Raw genomic sequence first — 15,843 nt, 5'->3', positions numbered from 1 at the left:
ACACAGTGCAGTTGGAGCGCAGAAGAGTTTGCTGATGGTTGACCAGGCGTCTGCTCCAACTCACCCAGGACCATGACAGAGATGGTGTGCTTGGCAGAACCCATGTTGTTGGAGGCCGTCACCGTGTAACTGCCACGGTCCCGCCTGTTGGCCGAGGGGATGGACAGCTTGGTCTTGCAGTTCATCCGGCCAGTTGTCTCGGTCTCCATCAACAGGCTCTCGGTGGGTTTCTCAATGATGACATCATCCTTGGACCACTCGATCTTTGGGATGGGGAGACCCAAGACATCAGCTGGGATCTCGATGGAGTCGCCTTTCTTCACAACAATCGAGTCTCCCTTGAAGTGTTTCAGCATGTGAATCTCCGGGGCCACTGAAAGGGACAAAGGAGGATCCGGACAGGTCAGCACTCCAGACAAGAACTGGGCGGAGGCAGCAGAATCCGAGACAATGCTTAGAGAAACACCATAATACCTTCATCATCTTGAATGACCACAGTTAATGGGATGGATGGTTCGCTCTCTCCGATCAGGTTAGCACACTTGATCCTGAACTCGTACATCCAGGCCTCATCCAGGCCCTCCACGGTCATGGTCATGTTGGGGCATATCTCCGTGTTGCATGGCTCAAAAGCCTGCTGGTCCTGCCTCTTCTTCTCAACAAAGTATCCAATGACCGGGCTGCCTCCATCATTGCGAGGTGGTTTCCAGGCAAATGTGATGGAGCTCTTGGTGCGTTCCGTGTAGTGGAATTTCTCGGGGTATGAAGGTGGTCCTGCAGAGGAATGGAAGCAATAATTGGTCTCAGGTGTTTATATTATACATCCCTTATTTCCAGGTCACCAGGCTCACCCTGCGGGTCCACAGCCTTGATGGGTCCCAGCTCCACAGGTGGGCCCATGCCATACTTGTTCTTGGCGATGACCCTGAACATGTAGTCCTGGCCCTCCATGATGCCCACACACTCACACTTGGAGGAGGCCGTTTCCACGGGCTGTCTCCAGGTATGCATCTTGGCATCTCTCCTCTCCACAACAAAGCCAGTCAGATCACTACCGCCATCATCCTCGGGATCGTCCCAGTTCAGGAAAATCATCTTTCGAGTCACAACGACAGGTTTCAGGTCTGTGACCGGCCCGGGGACGTCTAAAGAGGAAAAGTGGGTCATTCGGCCGCGTTCACTTTCAAGTTCCACCATTAGAAGCTGTCATCGCCCTCTGGCCCCGCCCCCTTTGAGCGATACTCACCCACCACCTCCACTCGGGTTGAGGCGCCCTTCGTGCCACTGGGGTTGCAAGCAGAGATGTGATACTTGCCGCAGTCCTTCCTCTGAGCGTTCTTGATGGCAACGATGCTGTTGTTGCCCTCGCTGAGGATCTCCACGTGCTCTTTGTCAGGTTTGCCATCGTTAATGGTCCAGGTGATGGATGGGTAGGGTTTACCTGTGACGGTAGCTGGTACGTGAAGTGTTTCTCCAGCTCTAATGACTACACCATTCTTGACAGACAGATCCAGTTCAACAACTGGGATTTCTGTGGGGGAAACTAGTACCAGTGAGAAAAGGAACAGAAACACACGGTTGAATGAAGGTGTGTATCGGCCGACCTGCAGGATTTCTAACAAACACGGACTCTGTGAATCCTGGCGTTCCCTCTCCAGCAGCGTTACAAGCAATGACTCTAATCTGATACTTGGCTCCCTCACGGACACCATAGACCGTGAAGGCCCGGTTCTTCCAGGGCCGCTCTGTGGACCTGGACCAGTCTTTGGTGCCGGCCATGGCCTACAGAATGCCAGAAAAAAAGAACAGAACTATTTTATTTGCGCAAACAGCCTGCATCCGTTGTGCAGCGTTACGATCTGACCTTGTCCACGTGGTAACCCAGGATCTCTCCTCCACCAGTGTCAGCAGGTGGATCCCACTCCACGTCGATTGAGTGGTCGGTGGTTGCTGCCACCCGAGCCACCGGAGGTCCAGGGGGTACTGGACGAACGAGCACAGATATGAATGGTTAGTGTTTCTTTAGTTACGGATTCACGGCTAAACCTCCTGAAGGGTTAGGGTGTGATCAGGCTACATACAGATGGGAGCCTGGGCGGTCTTGGGGTCCGAGGGGATGCTGAACTTTCCGGGTCCAGCCTGGTTCTCAGCCGCTACCCTGAAAATATAGGTGAGCCCCTCCAGCAGACCTTCGACGTTCACCTGAGTGTCAGGGATGATGTTCCTGAGGAGGTGGACAGGAGGGAACGTTAGAAGCTGCAGACATCTCCATTTCTTCTGTTTGATTAGAAGCAACAGGAGATGTGGCGGTGTCTCCTCACCTGTTGACCCGCGCCCAGTGCGAGCTGTTGATCTCACGCCGCTCTACCCAGTATCCCACAATAGGGCTGCCGTTGTCGTTGGGTTCATTCCAGGTGACCAACATGCTGGTCGCAGTGATATCATCAATCTGGGGCTTGTCAGGAGCCTCAGGAGGTTCTAAGGTGTGACAAAGGAATTTGTTTTGTGCGTTATTTCCAGATTAAATGAGAGTTTTGGTTCAGTCATTGTTTCCAGCCTCAGCTGTTCAGTAGTACTGTACCAAAAGGGTTCTTGGCTATGAGCGGTTTGGAGATGCAGGGTGCACCAGCGCCGTATTTGTTCTCTGCCACAACCCTGAAAATATATTCCTTTCTCTCTATCAGCTTTGGCACGAGGTAGCGACATCCGCGCAGCGTGGAGGTGACAGAGCTCCAGCCAATCTCCAGCTTTGAGTTGTCCTTCTTCTCCAGAGTGTAGTTGAGGATCTCGCTGCCACCGTCGTCCAGAGGAGGATCCCACTTGCAAATAACAGAGTTCTTCCTCACCTCCTCAAACCTGAAGTTGACGGGGGGTCCAGGGGTGTCTGCAGAGACGGAGGGGCCAGATGCATGAGGACAAACCTTTTTCACTGGTAGATCTTTATATCTCACTACAACAGGACGTTAAAAAGAGAAGAAGAAAATGCTCCTCACCAAGTACGTTGACTTCACAGGTCGCAGAGGCGGAGCCGTGGTCGTTCTCCACTTTCACCATGTAAACGCCGTGATCAGGACGCACCGAGTCTTTGATGAGGACGGAGGACACGCCTCTGTGTCTGTTGTTGATGGTCAGGCGCTCATTTATTGTGGGGTAGTCGCTCTCCTCCACCTCTGCCTCTGGTTCAGGAGCCGCCTCTTCCTTCTTCTTTTCTTCCTCTCCTTCCTTCTTCTCTTCCTTTTCCTTGTCTTCTTTCATTTTGTCCTCTCCTTCCTCTTTCTTCTCCTCTTTCTTCTCCACTTTCTTTTTCAGGGGCCTCTCCGGCCTCTTGCGGAGCGCCTCAGGCCGGATCACCTGGTTGTTCCAGTACCATGTGATCTGTGGATAGGGGGATCCAGAGATGTTTGCATCCAAGCAGATCTCATATCCTCGTTTTACGTTGAGACCGGACTGAAGGCTGCCACTCAGGAAAACCTTGGGAGGATCTAAGACACAAAGAAATCAATCAAAAGTGGTAAAAATGAGCAGCTTTCATTCAGCTTATTGGGGATTAATATGATTGTTCCTATAATCTTCCTGGCTTTAGTTGAAAATATAGCTGGAAAAATGGATTGTGGAACAGACTGTTGCTGATTAAAATGAGAAGGTGCCCTGCAGGTTTCACCTGTTAGTCCTTCAGAGCCAATAACTGAGCTCCAATATCAGCAGCTGCTGCTACATAGAACGTTTGGTTTGGTGCCTTGCTAATACCAGAACATCCTCCTTACCGACAGCATCCGAGGCCTTGATGAACGGGGTGTTCCGGGAAGGCTCACTGACCCCTGCGGCATTTTCAGCTTTGACTCTGAAAGTGTAGTTCTTGCCCTCCTTCAGCCCCCTGACGGTGTAGGACAGGACGGGAACCAGGAAGTCGTTGCACCTTTCCCATTTGTCATCTCCCTTCTGCTGCATCTCCAGGACGTAGCCCATGATCTTGCAGCCACCATCATACATGGGGGGCTTCCAGGTTAGCGTGGTAGTGCTAGACGTGGGGTTGTGGGTCTCCACATCCACTGGGGGGTCAGGAGCATCTGTGGGAAGCACAACATGTTAGCACGGCTTTGCAAGAACATTACACTATTTCTTCATTATGGAATTATTAATCTGAATAAATCTGAAACTCTGAAGTGGCTTATTAGGGTCATAACGCATTTACGCCTGTGCTTTACGTCATCCACCGTGTGTCCAGAAGACCAGGGTGGAGAAGAACCAGCACAGGCTCACCCTGAGCATCTGTTCCAGCTCAAAAGGATTCAAGCTTTGAAAGGTGCATAAAGGGGAGTAAAATGCTGTTCATCTAATAACCAACCCACACTTTAACTGTGCTGTCCTAGCATAGCTTACGCTTTTGGTCCTCGGCGATGACGGGGTTGCGGAGCTCAACAAACTCTCCACCTCCGATCTTGTTGACAGCCTGGACTCTGAAGTAGTACTCTCCTCCAGGGATGAGGTCCTTCACAGGCCAGCTCACCTTGTTCTCTCCAGACATCATGTTGACGTAGGTCCTTCTGCCGGCCTCACGCCGCTGCACAAACAAACAGCAGCGAGTCACTCTAGTCGCTGATGTGTCTGATGTGTCTGATGTGTCTGCTGCCAGCAAATCATTAGAGAATACAGACCTGCAGGACATAGTGAATAACTGGGCTGCCACCATCATAGTCTGGAGGGTCCCAGGACACTTTGCAAGAGTTCTTTGTGATCTCTGAAGCCAGAATTTCTCTACAGGGACCAGGAAGGCCTGAGAACACAGACGGTTTCAATGAGACGGACCTAGATGGCAACAAGACAACTGTGCATTCGCAGTTCTTTACCAATGACTTTGACATTGATGGTTGCACTGGCAGCTCCCAGTTTGTTCTCCAGAGTCACTTTGTACTGTCCTGCATCAGCATGAAGACTACTGTCCACCTCCAGGTGACAGGACGTGTACTCCTTCCTGTTGGACAGTGGACACGTGTGAGTATGGAGTGAAACATTATCAGGAGCTGATTGAGTACACAGGAAATCAGTGGTCCATGAACGTGCTCAGAACTTTGAGAAAGCACCAGAACATTCGCCACCACTTGACAGAACAGAAAGAACCAAGGGACCTGAAGCTGAGGCGGTCGTCAGCTTTGAGCTCCCTGCCATCTTTGTGCCAGGTGATTCTGGGGGAGGGCACCGCTCTGAAGGGAACTGGGATGTGCAACTTCTCTGTTTCCACAACAACCAGGTCCAGAGTCTGGAAGTCCAGTGTTGGGTTACCTGGGAACAAAGCACGCGCGCGCGCACGCCTGTTGGTGCCAACCTGAAGCGTGGATACTTCAGCAGTCGTGTGAAGTCAAACTAAAATCTCACAGTCAGATTCTTTGGCAAAGACGTTCTCAGAGATGTCGGAGGGCTCGCTGACACCCACAGAGTTGATGGCCCTCACTCTCAGGATGTACTCCTTCTCAGGGACCACGCCATCCTCCACGCGGTACTTCAGCTCCTTCACGGGGCGAGAGTTGACCCTCATCCACTTCTCAGTGCCGGCCTCACACATTTCGATGTGGTAGCCGGCGATGGGGCAGCCGCCGTCCCTCACGGGGGGTTTCCAGGCGATGGACAGGAAGTCCCGACCGGCTCCAGTGACATGGAGCTCAACAGGTGGAGATGGAACACCTGTGGAAACACAAATCAGCAGGATTTGGACTTCTTATCCACTTTAACGTAGTTAATGAGCCTTTCGTGGTCACTCGACAAACCTGTTGGATCTTCAATGGTGAGGATCTCGGTGGGTTCACTGGGATGGCCGACGCCCGCCTCATTCTCAGCACTGACCTGGAACTGAACCTCGGTGCCTTCAATGACGTCCGTCACCCTATATTTGCAGTCTGGGCCTGACGTTTTACCACATTTCACCCAGCGTGTTCCCAGTTTCTCCTTCTTCTCAACAGAATACCTTAAAGAAAGAACCATCACACGTTGCACCCCTGCTGGCTCCAACACCAAAGCTTTAGTGCTAATATGGAGGAACAGTGAGGTGAGAAGAAGGCCACCTCAGAATGGGTCTGCCTCCGTCGTTCTTCGGTGCCTCCCACTGCAGGTCCACGTATCGCTTGGTCACGGCGTTGACAGCAAGAGCGTAGGGCGGTCCAGGAGTGGCTGAACCAAGCAGAACATTTGAGATTCTCCTCTCCTGCCTGGCACCACGCACCCAGGAATGAGACTGATCTTTTACTCACTGAAGGTGTCTTTGGCCAGCACAGAGTCGGTCAGCTCGCAGAAGGGCCCGACCCCCACGGCGTTCTCGGCAGCCACGCGGAACACGTAGAGCGAGCCGTCGTTGAGAGGCGCCACCGTGTACTTCAGGTCCTTCACCGTGGTGTCCACAGCCTGCCAGCCTTTACGCCTGGCGTCACGCTTCTCCACAACATAGTTGGTGATGGCTGAGCCCCCGTCGCGCTCCGGGACCGTCCACTTCAGCTCGGCGCTGCTTCTGCTGATGTTAACCACGTCCAGCCAGCGAGGAGCTGAGGGGGGGTCTGGAGAGACAGACGTTTCTTAATTTCTGTCTCTTTCAGCTCCAGTTTTTTAAGAACGTGCACGTTTCGAGCACTTACTGAGTCTCTCTTTGCAGAGCACGGGGTCGCTGGGCTCGCTGGGCTCACTCTCGCCAGCCACATTAACAGCACGCACCCGGAATGAGTACTCCTGTTTCTCCATCAGGCCCTTCAGGAAGTGCTCCAGCAAGCTGACATTGTCCACTACACGGATCCAGTCCACGGTGCCGCTCTTCAGCATCTCCACCACGTAGCTGTCAATCTTTGCTCCTCCGTCGTGCTCTGGTTTGGTCCACATAAGGAAGCAGGAGGTCTTGGCCACATCCTTGACTGTGGGCTTACCAGGAGGCCATGGAGGATCTGGAAGAGACCACGATGGGGTCAGACGGAATGCTCCAGGTAACACAGAGCTAAACTCGGCATGGTTTTTGTACCAATAGGATCTTTGACAAGGATCAGATCTGTTTCCTTGCTTGGTTTTCCAGTTCCAGCCAGATTCTCAGCCAGGACTCTGAACTTGTACTTCTTTCTGGTGGCTAGACCTTTAACCCTGCGTGAGATTTAAAATGGAGTTACGATGATGACGAGAACAGATTTCCCTCGTCAGACGGTGGATTTACCTGTAGTTGGTGTCTTTGATTGGCAGCTTGTTGCAGCGGATCCACTTGTCATGGTCCGGTTCATATCGCTCCACCCAGTACCCAGTGATGGGACTTCCTCCGTCCTCATCGGGCTCATACCAGGACAGCGACAGAGAGTCTTTGGCGACGTCTGAAGGCTGCAGATTGTAAGGAGCTCCGGGAGAGTCTGAGGACACGCAACAGAAGCTGCATTAGCGTTTGTCTAACGAGATCTGCCAGGTCGTTTCTGCCTGATTTACCAAAGGGGTATCTGGCGATGATGGACGGGTGCTCAGCTGGCGTGCCGACACCAAACTGGTTCTCAGCAAAGACCCTGAATATATATTCCTTGAATTTGACCAGGCCCACGGCCCTGTAAGTGGTCTGCTTGACCGTGGACGACAGCCGGTGCCAGATCTCGCTGTCGGCAGCACGCCGCTCAACGATATAATTGGTTACTCTGGAGCCGCCATCGTCACGGGGAGGGTTCCAGGCCAGGAAGCAGGAGTCGTTGGTGATCTCAGAGATGTCAAAGGCAGCGGGGGGACCCGGCTTATCTGTGTGGGAAAATACATTCGGATACGTGACACAAGTGTCGGGACGGATGCAGGTTGGGTCTCCTCGCTGAGCACGTCCTCACCAAGGATGTTGACGTCCACGGTGGCGGTGGCTCGGCCGCAGCTGTTGGTGGCCTCGATGATGTAGGTGGAGCTGTCGTCCCTCTTGGTCTTTGCAATGGTGACGGTGGAATGTCCCGGTTTAGTGTCCATGGAGATCCTGTCGTCTGGTTTGAGGACCAAGTCGGCTTTTGTCCACTTCACCCGCGGTTCGGGCTTACCCGTCACCTCCGCGGGCAGCTCGATCTTGCTGCCAGCTTTGGCCGTCAGACCTGCCAGCAGTTTGGCGTCCAGCTGAATCTCTGGAGGCTCTACATGCACGAGAAGAAGGTGGAAAACCCTCCGTCAGAAAGGTGCATTCAGAGATACTGTAAAGCAGTTGGCTTTTTTAACCCTTAGAGTTAGCATAGCTTCAACATACCTTTGGGATCAACAGCTTGGATTTCGTCCGTGGCCTTGCAGGGCTGGCTGGCACCGAGTCTGTTCAGGGCTCGGACTCTGTAGGCGTACCACTGACCCTCAATCAGACCAGTCACCTTGAACTTAGTCTCCGGGACCAGGTCCCCGCAGGGCTCCCATTTATCGGTTCCCCTTTGGCAGCGGTCGATGTTGTAGCCTCGGATACTCGAACCTCCGTCATACTTTGGTGGCTCCCAGGTCAGGAAGATGCTGCTGGCTGACTTGTCTCTCCACCTCAGGTTCTCCGGAGGGTCGGGGATTGCTGGTGAATTTAAAAACAAATAGAAAGAAAGCTGACATTTCTATCTATCAATGTGAAAACTGTCAGGTTCTCCAAGCACACATGGTTCTGCTATTATTCCCTAGAATCATAAGAACAATGAAAAGATCAGGAGAGGTTCTGTGTGTGCTGTAACTGACTGGCAGGAGAGGAGACGTTGACGGGCTCGTCCATGTACGCCGGCTCTCCTGCGCCACATTTGTTACAGGCAGAGACTCTGAACACATACTCCTTCCCTTCGATCACGTCTGTGACGGTGAACTCCTGGTCCTGGATACCAGTGACCACCTGGCAGAGAGCAGGAGCATCAAGGTTGGCCCAACAGAACATCAGCGCGCCAAAGTCTGCTTTGGAACACGGATCACACACCTTGACCCAGGTCTTGCGAGACATGTCCCGTTTTTCCACCTGGTAGCCGGTCAGTGGGCTGCCTCCATCGTGCTCTGGAGCTTCCCAGCTTAGGTGAACATGCTGTCGGGTCACTTCCAGAACCTTAAAGTCTTTTGGAGCACTTGGTGCCGCTTCAGGACAGAAACACCAGCGTTTTAATGAACTCGACAATCAAAATCCACAGATGTTCTTTAAAATAATCTTTGCACGGTACCGATGACATTGACGTCAATCTCTCCAGAGACGGAGGTGACGTCGTTCTCCAGCTGCAGCGCGTACGCCCCTTTGTCCGGACGCACGCTCGGCGTGACCACCAGCTCCGTAAACGTGGACCTGGTGGTCAAGCTGACGCGCTCATCTGCCGCGGTCAGCTCCTTCTCTCCAAAGGTCCATTTAGCCACGGGCGTTGGGTATCCAGAGATGGGGACTCTGATGACGAGGGGGGTCGGCACGATAACCTCCAGGCCATCTTTGAAAGCACTCAGGTCAAAGGTCGGGCCAACTGAGGAAGGCAGGAAAAAACGAGAGATGAAGAATGAACGTGGGAGGGTGCAGACAGCCACAACCCCCCCACACACACACACTAACACCCCACACACACTAACCCCCCCCCCCACACACACACTAACCCCCCCACACACACTAACCCCCCCACACACACTAACACCCCACACACACTAACCCCCCCACACACACTAACACCCCACACACACACTAACCCCCCCCCCCACACACACACTAACCCCCCACACACACTAACCCCCCCCCCCCCACACACACACACACTAACCCCCCCCCACACACTAACCCCCCCCACACACACACTAACCCCCCCCACACACACACACACTAACCCCCCCCACACACTAACCCCCCACACACACACACTAACCCCCCCCCCACACACACACAAACACCCCACACACACAAACACCCCACACACTAACCCCCCCCCCCCCACACACACACACACACTAACCCCCCCCCCCCCCCACACACACACACACACTAACCCCCCCCCCACACACACACACACACACACTAACCCCCCCCCCCACACACACACAAACACCCCACACACACACACAAACACCCCACACACACAAACACCCCACACACTAACCCCCCCCACACACACACTAACCCCCCCCACACACACACACTAACACCCCACACACTAACCCCCCCCCCCCACACACACACACACACACTAACCCCCCCCCCCCACACACACACACTAACCCCCCCCACACACACACAAACACCCCCACACACACAAACACCCCACACACTAACCCCCCCCCCCCCCCCCCACACACACACACACACTAACCCCCCCCCACACACACACAAACACCCCACACACACAAACACCCCACACACTAACCCCCCCCCCCCACACACACACACACACTAACCCCCCCCCCCCCCCCCACACACACACACACACACACACACACTAACCCCCCCACAGCCCTCACCGTGCGGGTCGTCAGCCAGAAGGGGCCCAATGATGTTGGTGGGTTTGGAGATGCCAGCAGCATTTTCAGCAAACACTCTGTAGTTATATTTAGTTCCATATTTCAGACCCGACACCTGGAGGACAGATGAAAGCTGATGAGAGAAGCTGAGACGGAATTATTATAATATATTATAATAAACATTATTGTTGAACTCGGTTTTTCAGCAGTTATTAAAAGAATGATTGATACAGCATCAGCATCAGGGCCCAGCATCGGGGCCCAGCATCGGGGCCCAGAATCGGGGCCCAGCATCGGGGCCCAGCACCGGGGCCCAGAATCGGGGCCCAGCACCGGGGCCCAGCACCGGGGCCCAGCACCGGGGCCCAGCATCGGGGCCCAGCACCGGGGCCCAGCATCGGGGCCCAGCATCAGGGGCCCAGCATCAGGGGCCCAGCCTCAGGGCCCAGCCTCAGCTGCATCAGTGGCTGCTCTACCACCTCTACCACCACTCCACAGGTGTGCTAACCGTTGAGGACATGGACCATTGTGCTCTACCTTGTAGAAGAGGTCGGGGCACAGGCGAGCGTTGCAGCGCAGCCACTTGTCCGTTCCATCTTCGCAGCGCTCAATGATGTATCCAGTGATCATGCTGCCACCATTGTTCAGTGGCGTCTCCCAGGTCAGCTGCACAGAGTTCTTGTTCTGGTCCTGCCAGGCCAGGTTCAGAGGGGGGCTGGGAGGTTCTGTGGACGAGCAGCACAATAATGAGTGGAGCGGTGTAAATGAGCAGGAGGGGAAGGGTGAGGCCAACTCACCAATGGGATCCATGATCTTGACGGGCTGTGAGGCAGCGCTAGGTTTGCCAACGCCAGCCTTGTTTTCGGCCCTGACCCTGAAGATGTACTCCTTGTTTTCAATGACATCGTTGATAATGGCGCTGAGCTCATCGGCTTTGGTCACGTGGACGGGCGACCACTTCACTGAGGTCCTGTCACGAAGCTCAACAATGTAGGAAGTGATTGGAGAACCTCCGTCCGACTCAGGACGCTCCCAGGACACGGTGCACCCAAACTTGCTGACATCTCCCACGAGCACGTTCAGAGGTGCATCAGGAACATCTGAAAATATTCCACGTTATTGACCAGCTCCTGGCTCGGGCTGCCACTATTTCCTGTAAGCAACTCAAGAGATGGCGTAAATCCATTGGACAGTGAGGCTCACCAAACTTATTTTTAGGCTGGACAGGTTTGTCCGTCTCCACGTTGGGTCCGTGGCCGACTCTGTTCCTGGCGCAGACTCTGAACAGGTACAGGGAGTCCCTCTGGAGGCCGGTCACGGTGTACTCGGGACTTTCAGCCTGGTCTACGACCAACGTCCAGGTCTTACGTTTCACATCACGTCTCTCCACAACATAGCCGGTCACTTTGCTGCCACCATCATTCTCAGGCTCCTCCCATGTGAGGCTGACCTCGCCATCGCTGGTATCCACCACCTGCAGGTTCTTCACAGGTCCCGGGACGTCTGTGACCAGAAGAGAGTTGTAATGTTGGTTTCAAAAGTGTGAAATGACTTTTTGGTCTGAACGTCTACAGCCTGAGACAGGTGGATCTCACCAATGACGTCCAGGCTGATGTAGGCTTCTCCTTCTCCGTGCTTGTTCTTGATGACCACTTTGTAGCGGCCCTCATCAGACTTGTGGGGGTCCTTCAGCCGGTACTCTGTGCGGTCACCAGATGTGTAGACGTTGTCTTTGGGCAGACTCTGGCTGTCATACAGCCAGTCGGCCTGAGCTGGAGGGTAGGCGCTGTATGGCACAGACATGGTGACGGGCTTCCTGACGTCTGTCACATACTTCTGGTCGGTGGTCTTTATCTGCGGCACAGCTGCAGGGGGGGAACATCACCTCGTAAGGTTACTCATCCAGTTACTCATCCAGAGTCAACTCACTGGTCCAGTCGTCACCTGCTAGCTCCAGCTTAGCCTTGGCATCCTTGTCCTTGGCGATGATCCTGTACTCGCCCTGGTCGCGGGGCCTGATCTCACAGACCTGCAGCCTGTGCACTTTCCCCTCACTCATCATCTGGTGTTTGTCACCTTGAACGACGGGCATGTTACTTCTCAACCATTTCACTTCCACTCTGTCCTTGTTTAGCTCCACCTCAAACAGAACGTCTGAGCCCGGAGGTTCAAACACATCCTGAGGAGGTCTGATGATCTCCACTGGGATTTCTGCAACACATTTCAAACGAGGTCACGTGGACAGAAACACACCTGGCTGACAGCCTGCATGTGGACATAGAGCCGTACCTTCAACAAAGAGCCTGGCTCTGGATCTCTTGTCGTCCACTCCACAGGCATACTCACACTCGTCATCAGGTCGACACTCCTTAATACGCAGGATGCACATCTTTCCATCCCTTTCAAATGTGTATCTGGACAGAGACAAAGAAAATCCCTTCAACCTCAGCTGCTTCGAGCGCTCTGTGCTGACCTCCTTATGGTGAAGCAGAGCAGAGCAGCACATCAGTGGGAGCGTGATGAGGCATACCTTGGTCCTTCTCTGATCTCCCGTCCATTTTTATACCACTTGACATCAGCCTTCTCTTTGGTTAGCTTGCATATAAACTCGGCCTCCTCGAACTCTGTGATGGTCTGGTCCTTGAGGTGCACGGAGAAGTCCGTGGGCGCTTCGCTGATGATGAGCTCTGCAGTGGACTTGCTGTCTCCGGCGATGGCCGTGTACTCGCCCTCGTCTGCCAGCGTGCAGTCTTTGATAGTCAGGATGTGCTTGTCCACGTCCACCCTATAAACGAGGCGTTTGCTAAAGGGGACCTCTTCGCCGGACTTCAGCCATTTCAACGTGGCGTTGGGCCTGTTGACTTTACAAGAAAAGCTGACGGTCTTCTTCTCCTGCGTATCGATGTCCTCGAGAGGAACGATGATCCTCAGACTCTCCTCTGAAGAAGAGTGGGAGAATACATTGATATTATGACACTGCTAACACACGTGCAGGCCCAACGTGCTGCTGCCGCCGCCCACTGACCTTTGACAGTGAGGCTGCAGGAGCTCTGGGCCTGTTCTCCTCTCTGATTGGTCAGACTGATACAAAAGTTGGCTTCATCTCCCTTCTGGGCAGCTCGGATTCTCAAGGAGAAGACGTTGTCCCTCTGGACCATCACATATTTGCTGCTCTCGAACAGGGTCTCCCCGTTCTGCAACCACTTGGCCTTTGCTCCATCTGTGTTCACCTCACAGTTTAGAACCACCTCATCACCCTCAGTGGCCTCTGTGTCCTTCAGTGGCGTGATGATCTTCATTTTTTCTGAATGGAAAAACCAAACATCACAGCCAGTGGTGAAGATTGGAGCACTGACCCAAGAAGGTTTGGCTACATTGCTGTAATGAGCTTTGGTATTTTGCTGGAGCAACGGTGCCACAGCGGTTCCTTTGTTTAAGTGAAGGCTTCTACGGAGGCTCACCTAGCACTCTGAGGTCAGCACTGGCTCTGGTCTCACCGATGGTCACCACAAATCCACCCTCGTCTTTGAGTTCACAGTTCTTGATGACCAGCGTGCGCTTCTTCCCATCACTGACCATCTGGTATTTGTCTCCGGCCTCCAGTTCCTGGTCACCTCTAAACCACTTCACCTCATAGGTTTCCTTAGACACGGTGCAGGTGAAATCTGCCGTCTCGCCCTCAACCACCTCTTGACTGCAGGGCCTGGAGAGGAACTCAGCAGCCAATTCTGAAAAGTGAAACCATTAGAAATGAGATCTTTCTGGGCTTAATTCATCGCTTATTTTGAAAAAGAAAAAGTGTGGAAAAACCTGCGTTCCATACCATTCATTTTCAGATTTCCAGAGGTCTTGATAGCAGGACTCAACCTACAGTTGTACTCTCCAGCGTCAGCCATCTTCAAGCCCTGGATGAGAAGGATCCTCCTTTTCCCATCCACAATATGCTCGTAGCGGCCGCCCTCCGGCAGTTCCTCCTCTCCTTTGAACCACCTCACGTCAGCATCGGGTTTGGAGACCTCGCAGATCAGCTTGACGTTGTCTGTTTCTGTTGCCTCCACGTTGGACAGGTTCTTGGTGAACCTCGCCTCCTCCTCTGTGATGAGAGGTTTAATGGTGAAGCCAAATCACAGGAGAAGAGCGGAGTGAGGCAGCTACAGCCCTTACCGATGACAGTGAGCATGCCAGAAGACTTGGAGGTTTTGGCATCACATTCGTACTCAGCCTCATCGTCAAACACGGACTTGTGGACGATGAGGATGTGTTGGCGGCCTTGGGCAATGATTTCATACTTCTTCCCTTTCCTGATCTCACTGCCGTCTCTGAACCAGCGGACCTGTGGGAGAGGAGACGGCGTGAGCGAGGACGTCTCCAGACGCATGTCAACAACAGAGGTGCTCACCTTCATGTCCTCCCTGGAGACCTCACATTCGAACCTGGCAGACTCCTTCTCTCGGACCTCAACATCATGGAGCGGTTTGGTGAACTCAACGTGTGGAGCTGCACATGGATGGATGCATTAGATGTCAACCGGGTGGTTTGGTCACACTCTGACCGAGGCAGGTATCACTCACGTTCAACACTGAGGAAGCAGGAGGTTTTAAACTCTTCAGCAGCACAAGTGTACGTCCTTGAGTCGTCCAGAGTACAGCCGTGGATGACCAACGCTCTCTTGCAGCCATCGACCACCATCTCGTATTTCTTAGTCTTGCGGATCTCCTGGCCATCTCGGAACCAGACCACCTCTGCGTTGGCTCGGGACACTTCACACTCAAGAGTGGCAGTGGCCTCCTCCTCCACTGTCTGGTCCTCCAGGGGCTTGGTGAACTCTACAGGTGGTTCTGAACACACAAACATCACACATGTCGATCGGGGTCGTTCCTGCTGGAGAAGGTCATCACGTCGTCTTACCGTTGACAATCAGGTTGGCCTCAGTCTGGAAGTCCTTGGCAGTGAGTTTGACTTGGCCAGCTTCATTCAGCTGGACGTCTCGCACTGTCAGGCTGTGGACTTTGTCCTCTGCCTTCAGCACCACCTGCGAGGTGGTGAAGAGAAGGTTAACCTGAAGAAGGGGTTTCACCCCGAGGAACGCCACGTTCTGACTGCACCACCGACTAAACCCAGCAACCCTGCAACACCAGCCGAGAAGACAGCAGCACTGACTGCAGATGTTTGAGATTTGGAGTTTGAAGCTAAAATGAGATATTTGCTTCATTTTATATCCAGTAGTAGGAAGCACAACAGCGTCTCTCTGGTGAAGGGAAGCGCTGCCTTCACGCCAGTGGTGAAGGACTGTGAAGGCCTCGGCTCCACTTCCTGGGTGTGTTTGTGCTGAATCTGACCCTGTGACCCTGACACTGGGCCCGCTCTCTGGCCTTTTCCCCAGAGTCCCTCAGCTATGCTGGGTGACACAGGTGGAAAGAGCAGCCACCGGCTGTG

At 53.6% G+C, this 15,843-nt stretch overlaps 1 protein-coding gene across 1 annotated transcript in view; it reads right to left on the bottom strand.

Annotated features, from left to right (window-relative positions):
* The window catches only part of ttn.2 (titin, tandem duplicate 2), a 166,824-nt gene that overhangs the window by 66,997 nt on the left and 83,984 nt on the right, over positions 1–15,843 (bottom strand). Inside the window, 43 exon segments of the mRNA XM_029837082.1 lie at positions 65–373; positions 475–774; positions 852–1,145; positions 1,247–1,531; positions 1,605–1,782; positions 1,865–1,983; positions 2,082–2,224; positions 2,322–2,478; positions 2,582–2,884; positions 2,994–3,482; positions 3,765–4,067; positions 4,381–4,561; positions 4,656–4,774; positions 4,848–4,972; positions 5,127–5,280; positions 5,374–5,679; positions 5,763–5,959; positions 6,057–6,162; positions 6,243–6,542; positions 6,621–6,920; positions 6,995–7,110; positions 7,181–7,367; positions 7,441–7,737; positions 7,821–8,108; positions 8,219–8,518; positions 8,677–8,824; positions 8,906–9,057; positions 9,141–9,428; positions 10,408–10,522; positions 10,945–11,132; positions 11,205–11,507; positions 11,611–11,910; positions 12,003–12,272; positions 12,352–12,618; positions 12,697–12,821; positions 12,938–13,346; positions 13,433–13,711; positions 13,869–14,135; positions 14,231–14,500; positions 14,572–14,740; positions 14,807–14,904; positions 14,979–15,245; positions 15,316–15,439. Coding sequence (XP_029692942.1) covers positions 65–373; positions 475–774; positions 852–1,145; positions 1,247–1,531; positions 1,605–1,782; positions 1,865–1,983; positions 2,082–2,224; positions 2,322–2,478; positions 2,582–2,884; positions 2,994–3,482; positions 3,765–4,067; positions 4,381–4,561; positions 4,656–4,774; positions 4,848–4,972; positions 5,127–5,280; positions 5,374–5,679; positions 5,763–5,959; positions 6,057–6,162; positions 6,243–6,542; positions 6,621–6,920; positions 6,995–7,110; positions 7,181–7,367; positions 7,441–7,737; positions 7,821–8,108; positions 8,219–8,518; positions 8,677–8,824; positions 8,906–9,057; positions 9,141–9,428; positions 10,408–10,522; positions 10,945–11,132; positions 11,205–11,507; positions 11,611–11,910; positions 12,003–12,272; positions 12,352–12,618; positions 12,697–12,821; positions 12,938–13,346; positions 13,433–13,711; positions 13,869–14,135; positions 14,231–14,500; positions 14,572–14,740; positions 14,807–14,904; positions 14,979–15,245; positions 15,316–15,439 — 9,895 coding nt within the window.

The sequence above is a fragment of the Takifugu rubripes genome, chromosome 1 (assembly GCF_901000725.2).
Source record: "Takifugu rubripes chromosome 1, fTakRub1.2, whole genome shotgun sequence".
In the NCBI taxonomy this organism is placed as follows: domain Eukaryota; kingdom Metazoa; phylum Chordata; class Actinopteri; order Tetraodontiformes; family Tetraodontidae; genus Takifugu; species Takifugu rubripes.
The sequence above is the reverse complement of the archived record's forward strand: the minus strand, read 5'-3'. Positions and strand labels throughout refer to the sequence as shown.